Source organism: Hydra vulgaris, chromosome 03 (assembly GCF_038396675.1).
Source record: "Hydra vulgaris chromosome 03, alternate assembly HydraT2T_AEP".
Taxonomy (NCBI): domain Eukaryota; kingdom Metazoa; phylum Cnidaria; class Hydrozoa; order Anthoathecata; family Hydridae; genus Hydra; species Hydra vulgaris.
In genome coordinates, this window is record NC_088922.1 from 6,540,773 (window position 1) to 6,567,007 (window position 26,235).

A 26,235-nucleotide genomic window follows, 5' to 3' on the forward strand; every position below is an offset into this window, starting at 1 on the left:
TTTTGAAAGTTATTTTATTATCCTTATTGGTTATAAGAAGAATGCAGTACAGAAATAAAGCAAAAGATAACTATTAATTACTCTAACAAAATACTTACACTAAATTATTTACCTAACTCTTTGCATCTAGATGCGTTGCATTATGGCATTTTTTATTTTATAAATGTTTGAGAATTTAGAATTCGTTCTCTTTTTTTTACAGTAAATATTATTTATACCAAGTAAATATTATTTATACCAACTCCCTTGACATTTATTTATAATTACAAAATCGTCAATAGTTATTTAAACGTAAACTTAATTTACCAACGTGACAAAATACTAATATGCTCACCACATTAATTCACCATACATTAGCGTACTAAAAAATTTTTTTTAATTTTCTAGAGAAATATTAAGTAATTTCTAAAAAAATGCGAAAATTTAAAACAAAATTTCTCGAGAACAAAAACTACACTTCATGATTAACTACAGATACGATCATAGCTCATCATCGTTTTTCATAGCTGTCGATTTCCTTTCCATTCTCTACTACAGATCTTTTTAGCTAGTTTAATCTTTTATATGGGATAAAACATTTAATTAAGAAATTCAAAAATGAAACCATATTACGGAAACCAAATTAACAATTTGTAACGACATAAAGTCACTGTTATAGGAAACACATGTTACAGTAAACACTGTTATAGGAAACACATGTTATAGGAAAGCGACGTAACGACGGGACGTTGCTTTGCTTTTCTGACATAGTGAACGTAACGTATGCTCATGTTACCTATAGTGCGTCGTAGAAAAAGAGCGGATGAAAAAGATACTCGCATAGAAAAAGAGCGCATGCGCACTATCAGGAAGGTTACATTAGCGCACGCGCACTGACATAAAAAAGACAGTAACTAGAGAGTGATTATTCGAAATTTTAAATACAACTATTAGAAATTATTTTTGATTAAAAATAATATAATTTATCGATATAAATTTATAAAAAAATATTCACAAACTTATTTATACAATATGAAATCCACAACGCTTAATATTTTCGAAAATTAAAATGACTTCATACTCAATGTTCTTTTTTTTCTTGACAATTAAATGACATATATCCTCCTTGCTCGAGAAGTAAATTCATTTTGATGAAAAGAAATCTTTTCAAAAAATATTTTTTCAAAGAATGTCATCTCTTATGTTACAAAACGCCTATGAGATTTGTAAGAAAACTATTTTTCATGATGATCTACGTTTGTCTAGGCTAAGATAATTCTATCATTTGACTTAAAGTACTATGATATTTCTGCGAGGGGAAACTTATCTTGTCTATAAAAACAAAAAGTTCGTCTGCCGCTAATGTGTTAGATAGCTTAGTGAGATAAGTCGCCAAACGAAAAAATTCCATTTCTAATAGGGTTTCCTCGTGCATAAGAAGAACACCTAAAACAATTATTTTTAAATCATTTCTGAATTAATGCTTAACTGTATAACATAATTTTAGTAACTAAGTGCTAAAACTTACCTAGAGCAGTTTTAAAAAGAAATTCTTCACCATCTCTAAAGAACAAATCCCAAACACGACACGCAGTATCCAAAGGTAAAGATTTGCTGTACATGGTAAAAATCCTGAAATTTATTTAGAAAAATAAATAACAAGGAATAATGGATTTCAAAATTCACAAATAAACATACCAATTTTAAAAATAAATATCAGGAATCCACTTTCCAACTTTATACATACAAATATCATTGTCGTACTTACCAATCTAAGAGATATATGTCGTGGCTCAAACACTCTTGTTTGAAATGATAATGTAGACGAGGAATTTGATCAGCTAAGACAACATCAAACGTTTTAAAATACGCACTCATCTATATAAGATAAATACAAAATATTTTCGTATGAGAACTGTACATTTGAAATCTAAGAAAGTGTAAAACAAAACAAAAAAATAATACTTAAAAATAAATCTATTTTATGTTATTATATTATCGTATGTTAATGGTCTAAAATTGCTTCTCTTTTTTTAGAGGTTTAAGTTTAAATTTAAAGTTTCTTTCAAGTTTTAAAGCACTTTTTCCAGTAGGTTAATACGAGATAAACACACGAAACATATTAACAACCGCATCTTATTTTATGTTGTTGAAATTTTTTTCTTTCTAAAACAGTAAAACGTTCATAAAGTGAGGGGGGTTTCTAGAATTAATAAAATATAATTTCATGAAATTTATAATTTAATTATAAATCATGATCCTTTTTATAATAAAACTTTTTTTTTCAAATAATATTTTACTCAAACAGGCATTTTTTGTGGTTATTTTTGTTCCTATGCTCCAATTGTCGTAATTTTAGGCAAAATATTTTCATTTTAAAGATTTTTCTTCATTCTAACGAATATTAACAAAACAAAGCTGCAACTTTTCTCATTCTTAACGTAAAAATATTTAGAATGGAAAAAAAATGTGCTGCCTCCAAATCTCAAATTAAAAACTCCGAAAAAATGAAATGCCACAAATATTATTTAAAGAACTTCATCTAATATTATCTTAAACAATAATATTATATTTAATTTTTTGATTTATTATATTTAACTTTTTGTTGATCTGTCTGAAGCATTGGATACCATCAAGTTTTTTTTTTTTTTTTTTTTTTTTTATAATTCACCTCCCCAAGGCCGAGAAGGCCACTACAGATGAAGAGGCTACTTGTGGTTATAACCCTCTCTCAACTCTTTAACTCCGAAACACGAACCTTGACGAACAAGGCCGCTGCGCGGAGAAACAAGTTGAGCGCGGTACTACCAGGGACGTGGCGGGAATCGAACTCAATAGTCATAACTGTTGAACAAACTGCAATCGTATAAAATTGAAATGAACTTGAATAAATAACAAAATACTTTTTGATAAGAAACAAAATCAGATTTTAAAAAGTATTCTCGAAAGAAAAAGCTCTCCTGTTCAGTATTTGAATGTAGGATCATTACTATTTTATAACTCATAATTCTACTAAATAACTTAAAAGGCACACTCTATCACCGTAGGTCTTCTTGGGGCATCTAAAACAAAATTAAAAATGGAAAACTTGAATAAATTCTATTCTGAAAATCAAGATAACCACAAATAACAGCTCTGTCAGCAACAATTAGATTTAACATTTAGATTTAGAAACAAAAATTTTTTGCATGGGACATGTGTACTGCAAAAATTTGCTTAAAATGAGTAGAATTTTAACCAAATCTTGCGCCAAATAACATGTTAAAGTATTAAATATTCTTAGAAATACCTGCAACTATCTAGATGCTATTTCAGTCAAAAATATTTTAAACTCCCACCTTTCTTTAATTAATACTAGTAAAGTATACTTGAGTAATACTTTCAAAAATTTTAATTTTATTATTAAACCATTAAAACATTTAGCAGTTTAATAATTATTAACAGTAACTAACAAATAATAAATTATTGCTAACATTAACTACTAAGCAATTTCCGTTTCAACACGATCTAAAACACACATTTAAGCTGTAACTTCCACTAAACAATTTGTAGCACATTTAACCTTTTACTACTTGTCTGATGACTCTGGCAACACATGAAACTCTGAGTAGCAATATTCTATTATAAATATTAGTATTTAGCTAATTCCTTGTGTGTATATATATATATATATATATATATATATATATATATATATATATATATATATAAACAAAGACACCCAAAAATTATGAACTCCTATTAAAAAAAAACTCTTAGTTGAAGATATAATAATTGAAAATATTTCTTCAGAATTGCTTTTATTATTATTTTTTTATTTCTAAAATGTTAAAATCTCTTTTTTTTTTTCAAATAACATAAAAAAAAAGTATTTTTAAAATTTGTAAATGTTAACTTTTTTATAAATAGATATACCATTTGTTGGTTAACTGTATAAAAAGCCATTTGACATGGTCTGTTCAAAAGGTTAGCAAAGGCAATAAAAGCATCTTGAAGATCCATGTTAAGAAGCAGCATGGCAGCAACAAAAGACATACCTTGGGCCTAAAAAATAAATTTTAATTTAGTAATTTATAAATTTTAATTGTTCCGTTTGTAAATGACTCAGGCTGATAATTGTCCAGGCTCAAATTGGGTTTCATAAAGTTAAAAGAAATGCTCAATTTGCCAACTTTTTTTTCAAACATTCAACATTTGTTTTAAAGTTTGAAAAAGAAACGAAAGTTTTGCCAATCTTATTTTAAATATTTTACTCATTATTGATAAAATGTTAGTCTATTCGTTTTTAAAACTTTTAAATAAAATTCAGTTTTTTAAAATTTATTAAAAAAAAACTGACATTTTTAAACAAAAATTGAAAAAAAGCACTTTTTAAGACGTTTTTTTTTTTAACAATACTTTTCTCAAAAAGGTAATAAATAAAATAGTTGTACCAGTTAAAACTGTATACATACATATATATATATATATATATATATATATATATATATATATATATATATATATATATATATATATATATATATATATATATATATATATGTATATATATATATGTATATGTTTGAAAAAAAAGTTTGCAAATTGAGCATTTATTTTATTATAAATTTTATGATAAACATGTGCACATTTATCAAGTAGCAAACCCTATTTCAAAATTTTAGTCTGACCTGATGCCGACCTAAAACGGTTTTAGGTTGACAATTTATTGCTGCCTTTTTTTTTTTAATTCCGAGGGCTGTATATGTATATGTGTGTGTGTATTTATATATATATATATATATATATATATATATATATATATATATATATATATATATACAATCTATAAAAATAATTTGTTTTTGTATTTTCTGTTTATAAATATATAAATTATTTTTAATAAAAAAGGCAGTGTATAACTATTTTTTAAATATATTTTAGATATAATATATTAATGATATTTCGCTGACCTATTGTGGTCAGCATCATCAGGTAATATAATAGTGAGTCACAATAGTAAGGGTGGTGAGGGATTAATTACCTGATGACGCTGACCACAATAGGTAAGCGAAATATCGTGAATATATTATTATATTTAAAATATATTTTAAAAATAGTTATATGCTTTTTTATTAAAATCAATTTATATATATATATATATATATATATATATATATATATATATATATATATATATATATATATATATATATATATATATATATATATATATATTATTTGTATATATATATATATTATATATTGTTGGGTGCAGTAGTAATAAAATATATTATAAAAAAAAACTCACATATCCAATATCTGGCCTATGACATGTATATGCAGCAAGAAGGTGTTTGAGAGTTTCGTGATATGGTCCACCCTGAAAATAAATTTTACTTTAGGTTTTTTTATTTTTACTATTGTATACCTCAAATTAAATAGAAAAATTTTTTACATATGTAATATTTATTTATATAACTATAATATTTATATACATAATTTTTATATATAAAATATACTTTTTATACTGAATACTTAGATACAAATTGTCATTAATGACATCATACTGAAATAATGACATCATACTAAAATAATAATAAACAGGGGCTTCAATACTGGATTTCTAGAAAAATGCACATTTCAACTATAAAAGTTAAATATAAATTAATTCACTTTCTAAAAGGCTATTTAAGTTAAGTTATACAAAATAATATTACAGTATGTTTCAACATTTTACTAGAAAAATTAACTTAAAATAATTTAACTGGGATTTTGATTTTAGAAATATAATTAAAAAAAACAAAAAATAGTAAAAAAAAAGATTGCTGTCCCAGCCTAAACTCTCAGTTGATATAGTAGCACTGCTTTGCGATAACAGGCTATAAGAAAGTCAATGTATGTACTGAAGTCCCCAGCAGCAGGCTATTTCAGTATGACTCATCACTAAAGCAATTTAAACTGCTCTTTTTTAAAATCATGCAACAATAATAAAATTATGCATACAAAGGGGATACTCAAACTAATAGTTTATTGATATTATCTTTATATGATTTTCGAGACAAGTTTTTTCATCAGTCTAATCATTTTCTCAGTCTAATCATTTTCAAGATTAATAAATGATTAATGACATCATCATGAGATGAATGATTTTTCATTTTGATTAGATAAAATTCAAGACAAATTCATTCGTTAAGAAGTTTAAGGTATGTTTCTTCAAATTCAAGGTATGCTTTAGAGAGTTTATAGTTTAGAGAGTATTAAAATGAATTATAGAGACTTTTGCTAGAATGTGAGAAAAATGTAGTCAACAAACTGTAAGACAGATTTAGTGAGAACTTTTAAGAATGGGAAGCCAGATAAGTAGAACACCTAATAATAGATTAACTTGTTTTTCTGGAACATCAAAAAAAGTGGTGTGATTAAATTCAAGAAATGAATTAGAATGAGGGTTGAAATATTGAGAAAAAATGAAAACCCTTAAATCCCGCCTAAATCTCAAGATTATATTAGAGGCACAAGTTCAATATACTAATTACCAAAACATTCAATATTATTAATTGATTATATTATATAGAATTTTTTTTTCTCACAATGAAATTCCTCACTCTTTCATATGGTGAAATTTATAAAAAAATTTAATCTGGTGAGTAGAAAATTTCTCCTAAAACCTAGTTTGCACCCTTAAACTGATTTAAATTTGACTAAAAACACCATCTTAAACTACTATGTTAATTTCAGACAAATTTTGGTGAAAAAAATTTCTCCTAAATGCTTATTTAGATTTTATTATTTTGTAGAATTTACAAAGTTATTCACAAATTGATTTTGAATGAATTTAATAAAAGTGTTGTTACAGGGAGGAAGAAAAGACAAGCCTCCCCTTTGCTTTTTTTGTGAGAACATTTTCTATTTCAGATATAAGTACTGGATTTTTGATTAATTTTTGATTAAAATTTGTTAGAGTTTATTAATTGGATTTGGACTAAAATATTTTTTATAAGATTTACTAACACAATTTGATCAGTTTTATATCAAATGTAAGATTACATTTATTCTATTATTAAAGGATAAAAAATAACTTGAATGTGATGGCTGCTTCAAACTCATTAAATACTGCTGCTGCTAAAGCAATACTTTAACTATATGGTCCTTGTCAGATATAATTTATTAATAATCATAAAAGTTACACATGTTTTGAATTTCTGATTTAAAAGCAATAGTTTAACTCCAAGCATGTTGCTAAGTTGAAGAATATTCAACATTAAATGTTAAGTGTCTAGACACAGAAGAAAATCTGCTACTTAAGGTCAACTATGAAGAAAAATAAGCAATTAAGATGAATACACTTTTGATATTGCTTAATGAGCAATGATAAAAAGAAAATCTTTGTCTTATTTTAAGTAAAAGTCAAAAAAAAATTTGATGGACTAGGTCCTGAATGTCAATGACATCAAAAGACTTGAAATAAAAAAAGTTGTTGAATAGCAAAAATGCAAGCTTAAAGAAAAAAGCCGCCAGCAACAAATATAGAAATTTTATCTGCTGAACCATTATTAAGAATTAATTATTAAGAATTAATTATGAATAAGATATTTAGATAATGTTTCTGATACATAAGCTCAAACACAAAAAGCTTTAAAATATTCATAATATTCTAACTTGGGCACTACTTAACTATCAATTATAGTGTTCAAACTTTGCATTCTTGACAATTAATATTTTATTGCACCATTAGACTAAACAAAGACATCACATCAACAAGCAAAGATGATTATCATACCAACCCCAGCTGCAATAGGCATTGATGTAAAAAAATTAACATCAAACTTGAGTGGAAACCGATTTAAAAAAAAATAAATGATAAAACCGAAACTGGATGCCCTGCAAAATCCATAAAATGGTGGGTCATGCCTTTCAACTCCTTATTTTAAAAAACAAAAAACAAAAACAGATCCACTACCAAAAAGGCTGCAAGCAACCACTATTTATAAACCAATGTGTCATTTAAAACATGCATTTGTGTTTTTAATAAATATGAATAAATAAATAAAAATAAATATCCTAGGACAAATACTAGATGAAAAGAAGCTTTTTAAACACAAAGGAACAATTACAGTAAAGGGTGTATGATGGTGTAAAGGGTGTATGATGGTGGGACAGAGGTTCAAGCTTAACAGCTAAAGCAGGTATAATTCAGCAGGTAATAAACAACAATGCAGGTATAACTACATTTAAAATGCATTTTACACCACAGAAGTCTTATGTGGTGAAAAAATTAAAAGAATATTTAAAAGAAAAAATCAAAAGACCTTGTAATGATTATAAAGATTTTTGAATGATTTTCTCTTTCCCTTTAAGAAGAAGTTGTTAAAACAGTGACCTTTATTTATTTATCATTATTATTTATTTGAATTCCATACTGTATTTTGCTTTACAATGATTCAGATATAATTGAAGATATTGTTGGCTTAGCATAAGAACAGCCACAAAGACTAATCCAAAGTACCGTCCATTATATGAACTGAAGTACTACTCAAGCGTTGAGCTAGTGGTAACTGGATTTAAACTCATATCGCACAACAGCCTGGGTTTTAACAATTTGTTTGACGATCTAACTGAGCTACCTAGTCACATCCATATGCACTACTGAGGATTGTGCAAGATGAAGATCTAAAGTTATATAGAGATTTTAAAAATGGTTTTGCTATGTGTTAAATGTCATCAAGAAAGAATTGTGATTTTAAGATTACTTTTTCATAACCATAATAAATGCATTTTCTGATTTTCATAACATAATGAACTTCTTCTTTTAAATGAAAACATAATTCTCAAGTAGCTGCAAAGCTGCAAATGGAAGAAAATTAAACTCTGATATAATCTCTGCTGAATTGAAATTGGCAATTGAAAATGCCTTGCAAGGAGAACTGTACTCTGGTGACAGAAAGAAATTTGCTCCAAACAAGATTTTACTTTCTCTATTAACTTTCTATAAGTTTGCAATGTCTAAAAATTTTTTTTGAAACTAACCAATTCTAATTAAACCAAAATTTTTAAAATCTTTGAATCACAATGACTAGGATAGAAGCCTTGGTAAAATGAAGAAAAGTCATGTTTTTTGAAATAGATTATATCAAACAAACTTAAAATAAGAAAAAGAAAGGGTTAGAAGTTTACAGTAGTTTACATGTATATTGGCATCTATACCTCCTAATTTATTCCTATCCATACAAGGGTAGGAGTAAACCAAGTAAATGGTAAGAGTAAGCCAATAGCAACCCCCTCTTCCCCCCTCCCTACCCCAAAAAAAAACAAACAAACAAAAAACAACAACAACAACAAACAAACACTCTGTTAATATTATCTCAACAAATCAAAATATTCCAATGACAAATACTAAGATATCAAAAGTTACATATGAAACATTAATAAAAAGACATATAACGTTAATAAAAAGACTATAATGACATATAGCAATAAAATTAATAGCAAACAGTAATATAGTCAAACACAATCTCAATTTTTAATGACAGTGTTGGCTCGTATTTCTTCTGGAAAGTATTGTTCAAGGTAATTTCAGTTTAACATTCATAGTAATGTTAAACTAATATTACCTCTTCATTATCTATTTTACTGTTCCGCATTTAACATTTATACAAAGTCTTCTTCTTTTACATTAATATCAGAACCACACAAATCATCTTAGAGAATTATTAAACTTTTCCCAACTGAGGATGTCATGTTCGAATAAATTTTATTTTTTTTAGTGGCTTTTTATTATTCTTTATTATATTCTGTTATTCAGTATTATACTCTGACATAAACTGACATAAATTTTATTTATGAGTTTTACAAACTTTCAGTTGCTAGACCTTTTCTCAATTGATTTTTCTCAGAAATGTCTGTGGCATTAACTCTTCATATCCTTCTATTTTCTTCACCATTATAATCATCATAAAAAATCATCTAAACATAAATGTTTTTAGAACTTATCTTTTCTACATTTTTTACTAGATGGAAACCTCATCACTTCTAATACTAAAAATCTAAATGTACTGCCATCTCTGCTACCTTTTGATTCCACTTCCATCTTTTGGATTTAACTTTAATCTTTGCTACCTTTTAATTCAAATAAATATAGCAATGTTCAAATGGTTAGGTTGGTCTACATAATAAGCTTTTTTTATCTCACTTAAACAATTTAGAGGCTTTTCTAAAGTTAGAAAACTTAAGAATAACTCATTTTTTCAAATTCAGAAAAATCTTTGAATTACTTAAGGGTGATAAAAGAATTTGATTATGTAGAACGCTACTTAAAACTCTTTTTTGAACTTTTTCTTTTGTTTAAAAAATACCTAATGAGTGTATGCATAATTTTTTTTACCATGTATGTACCAGAGACATTAGTGCAAAACCTTTTCTGCATATCTATCTTTTTAGGTTCTCATTAAATGGCTCTATACCTACTATCTATTCTTAGAATCTCTCATGGCTAGCTAACCTCTTCCATGTCTAGCTAACCTCTCCCATGTCTAGCTAACAACTCCTTAGGCCACCTGTAAGCAATCATAGTGTTGCAAAAACAAAAATAATGTTTATTAAATTTTAAGTTTATAACATCTTAAGAGAAATACTTTGCAAAATTAATAGCTCTGTAAAATTATTATGTTTTTATAAAAAAAATTTTATGCATCAGAAAGATCAGTTAATGCCAAAATTCTCATTTCAGTGCTAAAAATCATAAAAATTGGAGAACAACAGAATAATAAATTAAAACAATTTTCTCTATAACTTTGAAGTGAAAACATTCAACAAACAAAAATAGATGTTTGATTATTGAGAGAAACTATTTTTAATATAAAAATTTTTTTGCTTATTGTTATGACACTAGATCATCAAGGTCATGTTTTAAAAATCTGAAAAAATGTTTGGGTAATATATCCAAAAAAAGTCCAGAATATATTTTCCCTTATTTTCCTCTTAATTTTGTTTTTAGCTGAGTTGTTCCAATTTTTTTTCCAAACTTTTTCTAATTTTTGTATTAGTGATGAGCGAAAAAGCTTAAAAAACAAATATATAACAAAAATATACACCAAAACTTGTATGAAAGGAAAACATTTTGGAAATCCGAAAATAAAATTCGTTGAGAAAAATATCGGAAATTATGGAAATATCTAGAAAAAGATAATCCCTGCTATATTAAAAGAAAGATTTAAAATTGGTAAAAAAAAAAGCTTTATAAAATTATTAGCAAAAGCTATTAAAAAGGTTTTTTTTTTAAATTTGGTTGTTTATAGTTTTGATAAAAAAACCAAATATGGAAAATATTTAAAAAAGAAATATTATTTTAGGTTTTTCAAGTTTTTTTCAACTGCGAAAAAATAAAAACTATAATTCTAAAGAAATGTTTCTGTTTATGACTACTATGGCCACCAACTCTGATCGATTTGTGAATATTTAAATTTAAATATTCACTATATATATTTATACTATAATACTTAGATCTAATAAAATCTGTTTAACACCTTAAAAAGTGGGCAAGGAATATAGTGAAAAACAAATAAAGGAAGATGATACTATTAAAAAAAAAAAAATCAAAAACAAAAAGAAAAAAAAAAAAGAATAAAAAAGAAGATGAAAAAATATTTTTTTAAAAGTAATATATAAGTATTTTTAATAACATTTAAGACTTTATAGAAAAGTTTATACGGTATGAAAAAAAAAAAGCAAAATAAACGTAAAATGTAAAAAAACCTTTTGAAAAATTCCCAAAGAAGGAAATGTTCTAGCCACATCAAGCATAATCAATGCTAACGTATTTTCTTTGCTAACTATTACAGAATTTTCAGAATGATGATGAATGTTATCAAGCATTATTGGATCATTTATATTTTTCATTCTCTGTTCAGCATTTGTGTGGTATATGTTAAACAACTCTAAAACAAAATTTAAACATTTTTTTTTTACTTTCAGTTTAACAGAAAAATTAAAAATATACAAAAAATCACTAATCAACCAAAACTATTAAAGGATCCTTGAGTGCCAAGACAAGTTGTGTTCATATCAAAGAGAACATTTAAAAATGTTCAGGCTGAATTTTATACATTGCGTTTTTGATTTTATAAATTAATAAACGCACACAAAAAAAAACTAACTTTTTTTTTTTAGTCGCAGTTCGCATTCTCCATTTTAGCCAGAACTTTAAGCATTTTAGATTTACGTACTTTTTTTTGATGCAATTTTAATTCTAAGGAGTTTTAGCATACGACTCCATTGTCAAATTTGATAAGAAATCTATAAATTTTTTATAATTTTTTTGTTCTTTGTAAATCACTAAACAATTTGTTTAGTTATTTACTTTTTCAATTTTAGCAAAATTTGTATTAAAAATATGATTAAAATATTTCTGATATTTTAGGCTTGTTTATTGCCATAAATTGGTTTTGTGTTATTGCTATAAATTGTTTTTGTGTTTCTAAAAAAAAAAAATCCTACAATGACATTTTTTATACTGAAACTCGTAAGAATTTAACAAGCTTGAGTAAATTATAAAGTCTGTAGATTGCATCAAAACAAGCAAACATATTTTAAAGACTTAAAATTCTGACTAAAATGGAGAAGATAAATTTTGTCTAAAACTTTAAAGTTAGTTGCTCTTGGTATACATTAATTATTTTGTTTTAATCAAAAAAATTCAACCCAAACGTTTTTTTTAAACATTCTCTTTACTATGTACATGCCTTGTCTCAGTACTTAGGGATGCATTTAAAGCTAAATTTTTTTAAGGTATATTAAAAAAATATTTTACCTGGCATACTAATTTTACGCTTATTTTATATTTTTGATTAAAATGTTATAATTAATATGATTTTAATATTATAACTCAAGAAATTAAAATAAAGAATATTACAGGTTGCTTTGCTTTGTAAAATATTTTTATCTGAATATTTTGTTATCATAGATACTTTTATGTTATAAATGTTATTTAGAAATATATTTATGATAAGGTTTAAATCTTATTTAGAAATATATTTATGGTAAGCTTTAAATGTTATTTAGAAACATATTTATGGTAAGGTTTAAATGTTATTTAAAAATATATTTATGATAAAGTTTAAATGTTATTTAGAAATATATTTATGGTAAGCTTTAAATGTTATTTAGAAATATATTTATGATAAGGTCTAAATATTAAATTTTAACGCACTTAAAACTGTGCTTATCAGTTTCTTATCACACTTATCAGTTACAAATTTCAAATCCAATGATGAAATGGCTACTTAGTCACAGGGTATGTAACCATACCCTGTGACTACGTACCCTGTATGGGTTTTTACTCTATATTAACTTTTACTATTGCCAATCTTGATATACAACCTTGATATATGAATTATATAAACATAAAATTGATGCATTATTTACATATTATATAAATTGTCTTACTTTATTCCAAAAATCTGTATTGCATGATAAGTAACATTTGTTATAAATATTCTTTTTATGATTTTAAGCTTTGCATATTTTTGCTGCAGTCTTCATTCAATAAAGAAACAAACTTTGAAAAAATTTTTAAACTTATTTATAAAAATTTTAGTGTCGAATGTGGTCTAAGAGTGCCATCTAAAGTTTGGGGTTATTAAGTGATGAGATTTTTAAAGGTTGGTACAAATGATAAAATTTAACTAAGTTTTCAAGGTCAGTAGATTTGATTAATGCAACTGTATCTTCTATTTTATGGAAACAATAAGTAACTTTACATGGGGATGGGAGTGAAACTTTATAAAGATATAATGAAGAATGACTTAAAACAACAAGGTGATCAAAGTTACCAAGTCCAGCAAGAGTTAGAGAGATGTAACATTACTTAAAATTTTATCTAGGATTGCTAATTTTTGAGTTTAAATTAAGACTAATTAATGAATGCAAATGTAAGATCAACTTTGTAAAACATCCATTTAGATCACATGTAAGAAAATATTTTAAACATAATGAGTAATGCACTTGTCATTAGTAATGGAAAGATTCGGGCAATGGTCAATTTTATGAAGAGATTTGTATAATATTAGCTAGTACAATGTTTAATTATCTTTTTTAATGAGTATCATTGTCCCTCCTCCAATTCTAGATGCTCTGAGCTAGTATATTTGTAGTTCTTATTTATTTGTTAGAGGATAATGTTTTTGATATTGTAGTTCAACCGTGTTTCAGTCAGAGAGTCTATATGCGGGAGTTAATTGTTAAAATTATCCATATTATTTCTTTAAAAATATTAGTGCTTTACAAATTTGGGTGGAGTTAGGGTTTTGGCTATTTGTAACGTAGCCCTTTTTTACTGTGGTATTGAGTAGGCGTAAATCGCAGTGTAAAGCATAAATGGCGATGTTTATCTGACGGGATAAACTAGGTATTGGTGTTGAGCCTCTTCCAAACGCCGGTAATAATAAATGCAATTCTGAGGAGAAGTTTATTACCACCACTACATAAATTATGATTACACAAAAGCAATAATGTTTTTTCTTCATCTTATACCTTCTACCATTTTATATTTACTTATTTTTAAATAGTGATATTTCTATGCATATGTATATTTGTGTTAAAGTAAGTTAAACATTTGTATTTAATGAAGATTTTTGTTTACTTATATGTCCTGTTTTGTTTTAGGTATACTTTACCAATAAAATTACTGTTGACTGCAATTGTATATAAATATTTTCTTCTTAAAATAAATCTATGTTTATTCTGAACATCTGTTCATTTTTCTTTGTTTTTTATTAGTTATCCTCCTTTATATAAAAAGTTTTTTCAACAGAAATGTTTCATATTTCTCTGTGGGCTTTCATTTCTCAGTCTAGTTCAAGCACCACAGATTACCTGCATCAAATATAACAAAAATATTACAGATAGTACTCTAATTTTCATTCAGCAAATCAAAACAATTACTTTATGAATGTGTTGTGATTACCAAGTATCCAAACATGTTATAGGTCAGACATTTTCTTGTTTATGTCTTTTTTATTTCAATAAGAATTTGACAATTAATTTAAGTATTTTTGTTTGCTTAGACAGAGAAAGTAACAACACTTATGGCAACATCAAGAATATTAAGAATATCATTGATGCATAAAAGGGCAAAGAGTGTTGGCTGGTATCATAAGCTACAGAGACATCCTCAGAAACACTAAATGTTAAAATATTTTTTATATTTATAAGCTCAACTAAGACTTGCCCTATTTGAGTATTTAAAGAAATACATTTGGTTTTTTCTTAACAATGTTACTCTAAAATGGTAATTCCAGGATAATATGCGAGGCTGGAGTAGACTTTATATCTTCATCACTGAGATTTCAGAAGTAAGTTTTTAAACTTGGTTGCCTTGTAAATTTATAATTTCTCTTTGCCAAGAGATCATATTTATAAGTTCCATAACCCAGATATCAAGGTTAATAACAATCGAGAAATACTAAAAATGAGTAACTGTTAGTGTTATTATTTTATTGAAACTAAAAAATTTTCCCAATGTTGTTATAACCAAAACAAATATTAAATACTTATCAAAAATCTTTTATTAAAAAATTTAATTTTATTAAGAAATAGAAAATGTGACTGAATTCACGATATACAACCTAATATACAACGATATACAACCTAATAAACCATTCCACAAATATTTTTTTTAATGTGTAAAAAATTCTCCTTAGCATATTCATTTACTATTTTGCAATTATTTTCTAAGCGACTGACCTTGAGTTATACAAATTGTCAAAAAAGATGAAATTAATTCATAGGTGGATGCAGCATTTTTTGATGTTAGAGATAACTTCCAGACATGAAGCAAAATCTAATCATTTTTGTGCTTATACTTATGTTAAATAAGGATGTTTTACTAAAAATTACAATGACTGTAGCCTTAGAACAAAAGGGAACCCGCTCCAAATGAGCAAAAAGTTGATAAAACACTTTTTTCAATTTTCCTAACTAAATTAATATTAATTGATAAATTTAAAGTTTTATACAATAATCTCTTAAAGTTCAAAAAATATGACTATATAAAGTTCAAACTCCCATCAGTTAAAAAAATTAATTTAAGTAAATTAAAAATTTTAGCAGTTTAACTAACTTAACAATTTTATTTTTATTCTATTATCCTACCTTGTTGTATTTATTTCATTATCCTACCTTGTTGTATTTATTCCATTATCCTACCTTGTTGTATTTATTCCATTATCCTACCTTGTTGTATTTATTCCATTATCCTACCTTGTTGTATTTATCATAAAATCTGTTTTCTACAATAAGCAAATATTTCACAACAAAAATTAAACAAAATATACATTAAACCAACTAAAAAATCTTACCTGTTGATATATGAAGCTCATTCCCAATTGCTAATTTCCAAACTATTCCTCGAACACTAGGTGGAATTCCTTGAGACCATATGTCTCTTACCTTTTTTGATTTGTAGCTAAATATAAAAAACTTAAAGACTTAAAAATTCTTACAACAAAAAGTGTAACTATAGAAACATACTTTTTCACTTGGTATTATTACTCATTTTACTTGGTATGGTACTCATTACCTATTATCGTGTAACAAGACCCAGGTGAGCCCTTAAATCTTCCACTTCTTATAGAAATTCTTTTAAACTACAATTTGTAGTTAAAAGATAGACATAGTTGTTCATTTGAAATTTTTAAGGACTGCCTTAAGTATTGTTAGACAAAGATTTAAATTTTTCTAGATTTTATCTAGAATTTTATCTTAAGTAGCTTAAGATCAGTTTCAAAACAGTTGATGTCAAAATTACTATAAATGTAAGTGTTAAACTGCTGTTAGTTGTAAACTGTAAATATTTGGAAAAATATAAAAAAAGATTTTATTTCAAATATTTAAAAATCGAAATTGTAAACAAACTTAAAAAGTATTGAAAAAAAAAAAAAAAACAGAGTTGCATAATTGAAAATAAAATTTTTCAATGGTTAAAAAGCAGTTTAATGAATTTTTTAAATTGTTAAAAGTTCATTTTAAAAAGATGACAAATACATAGTAGGGTGTTTCATATTTTATCATAATAAGAAAATATGAAACACGAAAATATATAGAGTATAATTTGATTAAAGATGACAAATATTAAAACTTTTAGTGTAACTTTTTAACATTGAAATTGAATATATTCTTCAAAGTTTTGTTTTTATATGATAATTATATGATGATTTTAAAGATCTGTTTTTATATGATAAAATTCTCTATTCAACCATAAAAAAAGTGAAAACTTGATTAAAAAACTCCTTAATAAGTTTACTAGTTCTGAGGTCAGATGGTACAAAGGTTTATTGAACATTGCTGTAGCTCTAGGAGAGGCTGATTCCATCATCAGCAGAGTATTAACAGTGTCGAGTTGTATATGAATGGTCCCTGTTAATATTTTTGGTGTTCATAGTTGAGGTCACATAAGGAGCCCATTATGACTGTGGGTAATTAACAGGACTTAGGCAATTGCATAGCTCATTCCTTGGGTGCCATGCTCTATCTATGATTGAGTCAAGTTCACTTTAACTTAAAAGCTTGGTCACAAAATCTTGTATTTTATCTCAAAAATTAAATCTCTGATAAAAATTCTTCAGAGACTTCTCAATCTTTATCAGTGTCAATAATAAGAGCAAATCTTTTGTTTCTCCTCTCTTGCATGGTTGAGATTTTGTTACCTCACCAAAGGACAAAGCTGAAATGTTTGCTAAGAACTTTTCATCAATCTTATCTCTTGATTCCACAAATCACATCCTACCTGATATAGCCAACAAACAAAAGCTGACCAATTGCTTGACATTCAAATCACTCTAGCTCCTGCATCTAAAGTGATTAGACTGCTTAGACAAAAATTCTGGAGAGTAATCTGACTCATCTAACTACTGTCCCATTAGTCTTCCTATCATAAGCAATGTTTTTGAATCTTTAATTAACAAACGCCTAATCTCTCATCTTGAATCTAACAACTTACTTTCTGATCATCAATATGGATTTTGATCTTCTTTTTTTACAGTTGATTTGCTAACAGTAATAACCGATTTATATTGTTTATTACTGTTAGCAAAAAGGTTATATTGTACATTAGATAGAGGTGGAGAGGTTCATCTTGAATCTAATAAATTACTTTCTGATCATCAATATGGATTTCGGTCTTCCCATTCTACTGCTGATTTGTTAACTGATAGGTTTTATTGTGCATTAGATAGATGTGGAGAGGTTAAGGCTATTGCTCTCGACATTTCTAAAGCCTTTGAGTTTGGCATGATGGTCTTCTCCATAAACTCTCTTCTTACGGTGTATCAGGTAACATTTTAAAAAGTATTGAATCCTTCCTTACCAATTGTAGTATAAAAGTTGTTGTCAACAGACAGCTCTCTTCTTCATTTCCTGTAACTTCAGGGGTTCTATCCTTGACCCCATACATTTTTTAATTTACATTAACAATCTCCCAGAAATTCTCACATCTAAGGTGGCATTGTTTGTTGATGATACTACCATTTATTCTTGTCTTGGTTAGAAGCCAACACTCTCTGATTGTTTGGAGGAGGCATTTGAGCTTGAGAAGGATCTCACTTCTGCTACTGCATGAGGGTCTCAGTGGCTGGTAAACTTTAACTCAGATAAAACTCAATTTTTTTTCAACTAACCGTTATCGCAAAAATCTAGATCTTCCTATATTTATGAATGGTAATGTAATCAATAAGCTATCTACCCTTAGTCTTCTAGGATTAACTCTTACCTCCAATTTTTCTTGGAAACCATATATCAAATCCATTATAAAACTAGCATCTGCTAAGGTGGCATCTCTTTATCATACTTGCCACTTTTTTACTCCCGATTCTTTTCTTTATCTCCATAAATCTCAAATCCGTCTTTGTATGGAATACTGTTGCCATATTTGGAGCGAATCTTTGAATGATGCTCTTTTTCTTTCAAACAAGATGCAAAAATGCATTTTAAACATTGTTTAACCTGCTCTTGCATTCAATCTTTAACCATTTTCACATCTTTGTAATGTTGCTTCTTTTCTCTTTTCTATAAATACTATAATGGGTGCTGCTCCGAAGAGCAAGCATCTCTTGCACCATCTACTAAAATTTATTCCCAATGTTACTCGTCATCTAGTTAAGTCTCGTCTTTTTACTGTGACTGTTTCTAAGTGCTCTAGAAATTATTATTCATCTAGTTTCTTTCCTCAAACGTCAGTTCTTTGGAACTTGCTCCCTTCATCTTGTTTTCCTGACTTATACAACTTGCAATCTTTCAAGCCATCTGTAATCATTATCTTGCTTTATAAACTTCATTTTTTCTCTTCCAGTAACTTCTGATTCTAATAGTGGTTGCTTGCAGCCTTGTTGGAAATGAAGATGTTAAAAAAAAAAAAAAGAGCATTGCACTTACTACCCTTAAGCTGACTGGGATTTTTTTAATGATAGTTCTTAGGCTGAAGCTATTTCTCTCTCCACTGATAAATGCGCCTTTTATATAACCTTTTAGATCCAGGTAGGTATGAAAGAATTTTTTTCTTCTTGACGGTTCCATTTCGAGCCTTATTCTACTCAATGGTTTCCAACTTCTTATGCAGCTGCTATATCTTATCGTAACCAATTTTTTCATCTTTTTCATATTATTGCAAGAAATCAATGTAAAAAGGTGCTGTCTGATGCTAAGCTCCATCTGATGCTAAGCTCCATTAATCTAAGTTCACTAAATCTTATATCTTATCTCAGAAGTTAGGCACTTAAATTTTGGAAAAACTTCAAAAAGCACCATTAACAAAGGTAAGCCTAACATTCCATCACAATTTGATGGGACTGATCTTATTACCTCTCCTAATGATCAGAAAAATTTCTCTCAAAGACAGAATTATAGCCAAGAACTTTTCCTCTAAACCAATTCTTGAATGTAATGGCAATATTCTTAATGCCATTCTAGTTGAACAGACTAACCCATTATTAGGCATTAGATAAGCCAAATTACTCCAGCTTTCATTGTTAAAGCCATTTCACAATTAAACTCCTCTCTGGTTTGAGGTCTAGATAGCATTGTGTCTTTGCAAAATTTTTACATTTGCCTGTCTTTACAAAAGTTTAACAAAATGGTTTTTCAGAACTCTTTTCAATTCTTTCTAAACTATTTAATAAGTGTTTGACTGAACCTTGTTTTCCTGCCTGCTGGAAAATGGCATCTGTATTTCCAACTTTTATAAACTCTAGGGAACATTCTGACCCCGCTAACTACCTTCTGATCAGTCTTCTTTCTATTATTAGCAAGAGCTTTAAGTCTTTAATTAACAAATTTTAACATCTCATCTTGAGTCTAATAACTCTATGAAAGTCAATATGGTTTTTGATCTTCTCATTCTATGGCTTACTTGCTAACTGATGTAACTTATTTACATTAATGATCTTCCTGACAATCTTACTTTAAAGTAGCACTATTTGCTGGAGACTTTATACTCCTATCTTGATAAAAAGTCTTCTTTTTTTGATCACTTAAAACTTGCATCTGATTTTGAATCTGATATCTCTTTTGTAACAGCTTGGCGCTTGCAATGACTTATGAATTTTAACTCCAACAAAATATGAAGCAATATCAATTAAATGAATATTAAATTTAATTAAACAACCAAAAATGTCAAAAATGTCAAAATGTTTTCACTTCATACTAGATCCACCTAGTTAGGATAATAACATTACAAGTCACTGTGTTAAAGATATATCCGGTTATATGCAGCTGCATGCCATAAAAAGTAAGGGGTGGGGCAGATATTTAAAAAATTGTAAATTCAAGAGTCGCTCTAATCTAAAATTATTGTTATTTTTATTAAATGATTCAAAATATTTTGGTTTGTAATTATATAACAACTAATAAAAAAGTATGATTTTTATTCAATTTTAAACATTACATCATTATAAACAATATTGAAAGGTACTTACCATGTTTGCCAGTTAGGTATGAAATCTTCTTTCCATTGCTTAACTAAGTTTGATAATTGTTCTTCTAATTTTTTTCTTTCATTCATTTTCTTTTTCTGTAACTGCAAATCACGAAGTTCCTTGCGCCTTGCTGATTCAACTATCTCTGCATATAACTCATTATGCATTTGCTCTTCTTTTGGAGTTTTTGGAGGCAAGCATGATGGACGATGTTCTAAAATAAGAGCTGTTGTAGATGTTACTAAATTTGTGTTTTTTTCACTCCTGATTTGAGATGGACTTTTTGGTACAGGTATTGCAATATTTCCAAAAATGTGCCAAGATTTCCTCTTAGGTTTTGATAGCAACCTTAAAATAAAAACATCATTATCATATATTACATATATGATGATATATATTATATATCATATAACAGATTCTGTCAGCAATTAACATATCTGAAAAATAGTTGTCTATTTATCTAATTAGATACATAGCAAATAGCCATTGTAAGCAAATTGTGACTACATAGCAAAAAGTACATTAACACCATTAGATCATGACTTTTTAAATGTGTTAAGAACATTTTAAAAATTAACTAAAAAAAAAAGCTGAACTTTACCAGAAAAAAAATTTAGAAAAAATTTTAACAAATGAAATTTTAACAAAAAGAGAAAATAACTTGAAAATAATATGAAAAATAACTTTTGATAACATTTTTTTTTATATTGTAAATTTTAATTTTCATAAAAAACAAATTTTACATTTATTTATTTGAAATTTTTATAACTTTTAAATTTTTTTAATAAGTTTTTATATTTTTTATTAGTTTTTTATGAAAGAAAATGAAGCATAATGAAAAATACATCTTGTTTTGTTAATATAAATGTTCTCTGTATTAGTACTGTGAGATTGTTAAAACTAAGAAAAAGAACTCTTATACTAAGAAATTGTAAAATTTATGGTAAATTGGATTTCTGTGAAAACATATGTAAAGTATGTTTTAAATTTATTTTTAAAACTATTTTTTATATAATAAATAAAAAAAATAATAAAAAAATTAATACAATAAGGTGGTGTTCAAAACAACAAAACTTAATAAGGTGGTGTTTTTATATATTAAAAACATCTTCAAATAAAATTTATATTTAAAAAACTGTGAAAATTTTTTTTGTTAGGTGTGTTTTGTAGTTTTTATGCAATGAGATTAAAACAATCATAAAATGATTAGTATTTAAAAAATTTTTATTTAACTTCTCTTTTGAGAAATTAAATTAAAAAATTTTTTCTTAAATAAAATTTTTTTTTACTTAAAATAAAAAAATAGTTTCTTCACAAATACCCTGGGGAATTTGTGAAGAAACTATTTTTGGATTAACTTAGGAAAATATGGAAAGCCTAAATCTTTTCATAACACAATTAAAAATAAAATAATATATTTGGTTTTTAAATTTTATTAACTCAACTTGTTTTTAAGCAATTGTAAATATAAGATTATTGTAATTATAAGATATTAAAAAGTTAGCACATTTTCTTACTTTAACAAAATATATATATATTGTTAAAATCTGTGTAAGAATATATTATATCTAATTTATTTTGTAAAATTTGTATTTTTTATTTTATCGACTTAAAGTGACAAAACTGCAATAATTATGGGGGAAATTAAAATAAGGTTGTTAATGCACAATTTCCTGGGTTGATAAGAACTTTTTTGTGTTACTTATATTTTAATCATTATTTATTAGTAAAGTATTAAAATGCTAAATATTTATATATATTTATTAATATATATTTATATATATAAATTTACTTTAAAGCTTACTTTTTTAAAGTAAAAAAAAAATAAAAATAAAAAATACTAATTTACTTTACTTGACTGATTATTTTTTTTTCACTAAACAACATTTTGTATTAGTTTTTTTCTTTACTAAACAACATTTTCTAATATTTTTTTCTTTACTAAACAACATTTTGTATTAGTTTTTTTCTTTACTAAACAACATTTTCTAATAGTTTTTTTTTTTCACTAAGCAACATTTTTTAGTTTTTAAACAACTGAAACATTTTAAACTATTCAAAACTTTTTAAAACTATTTAAAACTTCTTTACCTAATTACTTTTTATTTCTTTTAAACATTTTAATTGCTTAACTAAAGTTTGTTTTGCGTGCACAAAGTGACAAATATAATATATATATATATATATATATATATATATATATATATATATATATATATATATGCACACATTTTTTTTTTTAAATTGAAATTGAAATAAATAGAGAAAAGTACTTAGTCCAATGGGACATTATTCCCAATTGTAGGCCAAGAAATTTCTAAAGTACTAGATATTTAATACTAATAATTAAATCAATAATAAAGAAAAAGTACATGTAGTAAAGATATTATCGATAAAGCTTGTCAAACCTATTATATTTTTCTTTAGTTTTATCATTACTAAATATAAAAAGTTGAGCAAAAAAATTTTAATAATATGACTTTACGTATTAAAATAAACAATTACTAACTAGACATAAAAAAAAATATCTTAGAAAGTTTTACAAATAGACCTTCTTTTTTAATTACACAATTTCACCACAAATTTATCAACATATGATTTTTCTAAATAAATATTTTTTGTTCTGTTATTTTATCAATATTGCTGGGTAAATTTATTTATTTAAAAATGACAATAAACTAAATTAAATCAACTTATTATTTAAAATCTTTAGTGAGCTAAACATTTATATCTGGCTTAAAAAATATTTAACATATAATTTTAACTTTAATTTTAAAAACTAAATGAAAATAAATCGATTTTGAACACAAAACAATTTGCAACAAATAAAAACAACAGAACAAAAAATGATTTGAAAATTCAAACACCTTGTTTTTGGTTGAAGATCAGTTGCTGGTGGGGGTCTAAGTGGATCATTTACTGCAAGTGGTTCAAACTTAACTTTAGGAGCAAAAGTATTTAAGTTTGTTTTTTCAAGTTCATGATTAGATTTTTCTAAATTGTTTAAAGGAACATCCATAAATTTATTATCAGATTGATTTTTTGAATTATCAAAAATTTTTGGATTCGAAAATTTATTATTTTTATTGTATGACTGAGAGGAGCTACGTAGTATATCCATATCTTCCAAGCAAAACTTAATATTATTATCACTTTCATGTTCAGTTGACAAATTATATTCTACACATGGTTGACTATGTAAAGAAGAACTACCAACGCTGGAACCATTTCCACTATCATTCTTCCTATGACTTAGCCTAAAGTCTTCTTCATCACTATCAATTTCATAAGGTTCAACAGGAGGGTTTACTAAAACATTTGGAAACAGATGCACTTTTTTATCTGTTAACGAATTATGACTAAGTGTCTTTTGGTGGGAATGATCTAGAGTACTTGTAACACTATCATAATCTGCATAAAATCCATTGCAAGTTTTTACTGAAGAGTTACTCAATGGTTTATATGTTATAGAAGAATTCCTGATTTGATTAAACTTTTCATCTTTAATTTCAAGAGAATTAGATAATTTTGTGACTAAGGAGTTTTGCTCCTCCGAACTAGAGTTCATCTTTATCAAAATATTGCCATTTTTCCATAGCAAAAATAGATACCTTATATAAATTATACAATTTAGTTATTATTACAAGTTTAATTTTATATTACTCTATTACTTTATTTATACCGCACGTACTATGTTATTATAAATACAGTCAGCGTCCCGTAAAATCAAGTATCGTTAACCGGAGGAAACTATCCAATCCCGTGCTGTCAATCTCGTGTGAAAAAGATCAAAATGATTTTTTTTACATTAATGTAAAAATACTTATTCAAATATTAATGTATTGGCGAATATTATTTTATAAATAGTACTATTAGCAGTCGAAAACATATTGTGGTCTAGATGCTATTACTTCATGCCACAAGTTGGGATTTGTGCTATTTTTAATCAGCCTTTATTACTTGTCAATAATAACACTTTGTATAATGAGAAAATGAAACAAAAAGAAACTTTTAGGCTGAAATTTTTTTAACTTCATTTTATTAATTATATGTAGTGAAATGATAATAATGAGTGTATAGAAAAATGATATTAAGAAGCATTCAAGCAAAAACAAAAACACAACGTTTCGCCAACGGTACCGTTGCGTAAGCATCCAGAAATAAAATGGACACATTTACAAGAAATTACATTTAAAAAGTACCATTTTTTAATTCATGAGCCTTAGAAACTCTCTGATTTTTTTTTTTAATGTTGAAGATCTATTAACATTTCCATTTTGAATAATTTGATAAATTGACAGAGAAGTACAAATTTTTTTCGTTGAGATTATAAATACAATTATTATTTACACTAGTACAACTGTAACTTTGATGTTTTTTTCTTACATTTTGATTTATCAGTAATCTATAGTTAATAAAATGTTAATTATAAGATTTAAACTTTAGCTTTAGTTTCGAAAGATTATTAGCTTAGCGTCAATAAAATTAAAAACTTTGAGTTGTCATTTTTAATCAATTAATCATCAGTTGATTTTCTGTAACTTTTAAAATTTGTTTATTAAATTGAAGTGCGTGTTTATAAAAGCAGCTAAGCCACATTTTATATGTTTTAAGAAAAATAAAAAATTGAGTAAATAAAGCTGATGAACAAATTTTTTTTTCATTCATGTTTAGTTAGAGTTGTATCTTTTTCGATAAAGAATTCGAATGTTGAAAAAGTTCTGGAAAAAATGGACTTCGCTTCTTTCAAAAATACGCTATTCAATTTATATATTTTAATAAAATACTGTAAACAGTAATTTGGCCGAAGAGGTCTAGGCCGTTCAATTGTTTTAAAATTGTTAACAATTTTATTTTATAGTTCAAACAATTTTAACAAAAAGTTTTTAATAATTCAAACCAATACCCGTTTATTTTTTTTTTATTTACGTTTAAAAAGTAAATTCAGTTTGTTATGTTTCTTAGAAAACTCACCAACGATCTTAGTAAGCGCACAAATGAAACAATTTAGTGTTTATAAAAAAGTCCTATACACTCTTTATTTTAAACTAAAACACGCAGAAATACTCCAATAAAACACGCGGAAATACTCCAATAAAATAACGCAAGACGCTTAACATATTTAAGTATAAGATTTTATAAATTAATTTTAAAAAATACTTTTACAGTTAATTAGTTTTAAAAAAAGAATAATAGTAAAAATATAAAAAAAGAATAATAGTTAAAATATGCTTAAACAAATTCCCGGGAAATTTCATTGAACCCCGTTGAATTTCATTGAAACCCTAATGGTAAAATAAATAATAGAAAAACG

General features: G+C 26.1%; 1 protein-coding gene across 1 annotated transcript; it reads right to left on the bottom strand.

Annotated features, from left to right (window-relative positions):
• Positions 1-889: 889 nt before the first annotated feature.
• LOC100215171 (TBC1 domain family member 14) lies at positions 890-24,904 on the bottom strand. The gene is made up of 9 exons (XM_065792173.1): positions 23,789-24,904; positions 20,922-21,269; positions 16,314-16,420; positions 11,713-11,894; positions 5,270-5,341; positions 3,895-4,023; positions 1,748-1,857; positions 1,508-1,611; positions 890-1,425 (listed from the first exon to the last, which is right to left on the bottom strand). The coding sequence occupies exons 1-9, from the start codon at positions 24,487-24,489 to the stop codon at positions 1,247-1,249; spliced, it is 1,932 nt and encodes a 643-aa protein (XP_065648245.1). The 5' UTR covers positions 24,490-24,904; the 3' UTR covers positions 890-1,246.
• Between the last annotated feature and the right edge of the window lie 1,331 nt (positions 24,905-26,235).

Coding starts and splice junctions, on each gene's coding strand:
- LOC100215171 (XM_065792173.1), bottom strand. CDS start 24,489: ATGAACTCTAGTTCGGAGGAGCAAAACTCCTTAGTCACAAAATTATCT. Junction 21,270..23,788: donor GATCTTCAACCAAAAACAAG/GTGTTTGAATTT, acceptor TTTTATTTTAAG/GTTGCTATCAAAACCTAAGA. Junction 4,024..5,269: donor ATAGGCCAGATATTGGATAT/GTGAGTTTTTTT, acceptor TTTATTTTTTAG/GCCCAAGGTATGTCTTTTGT.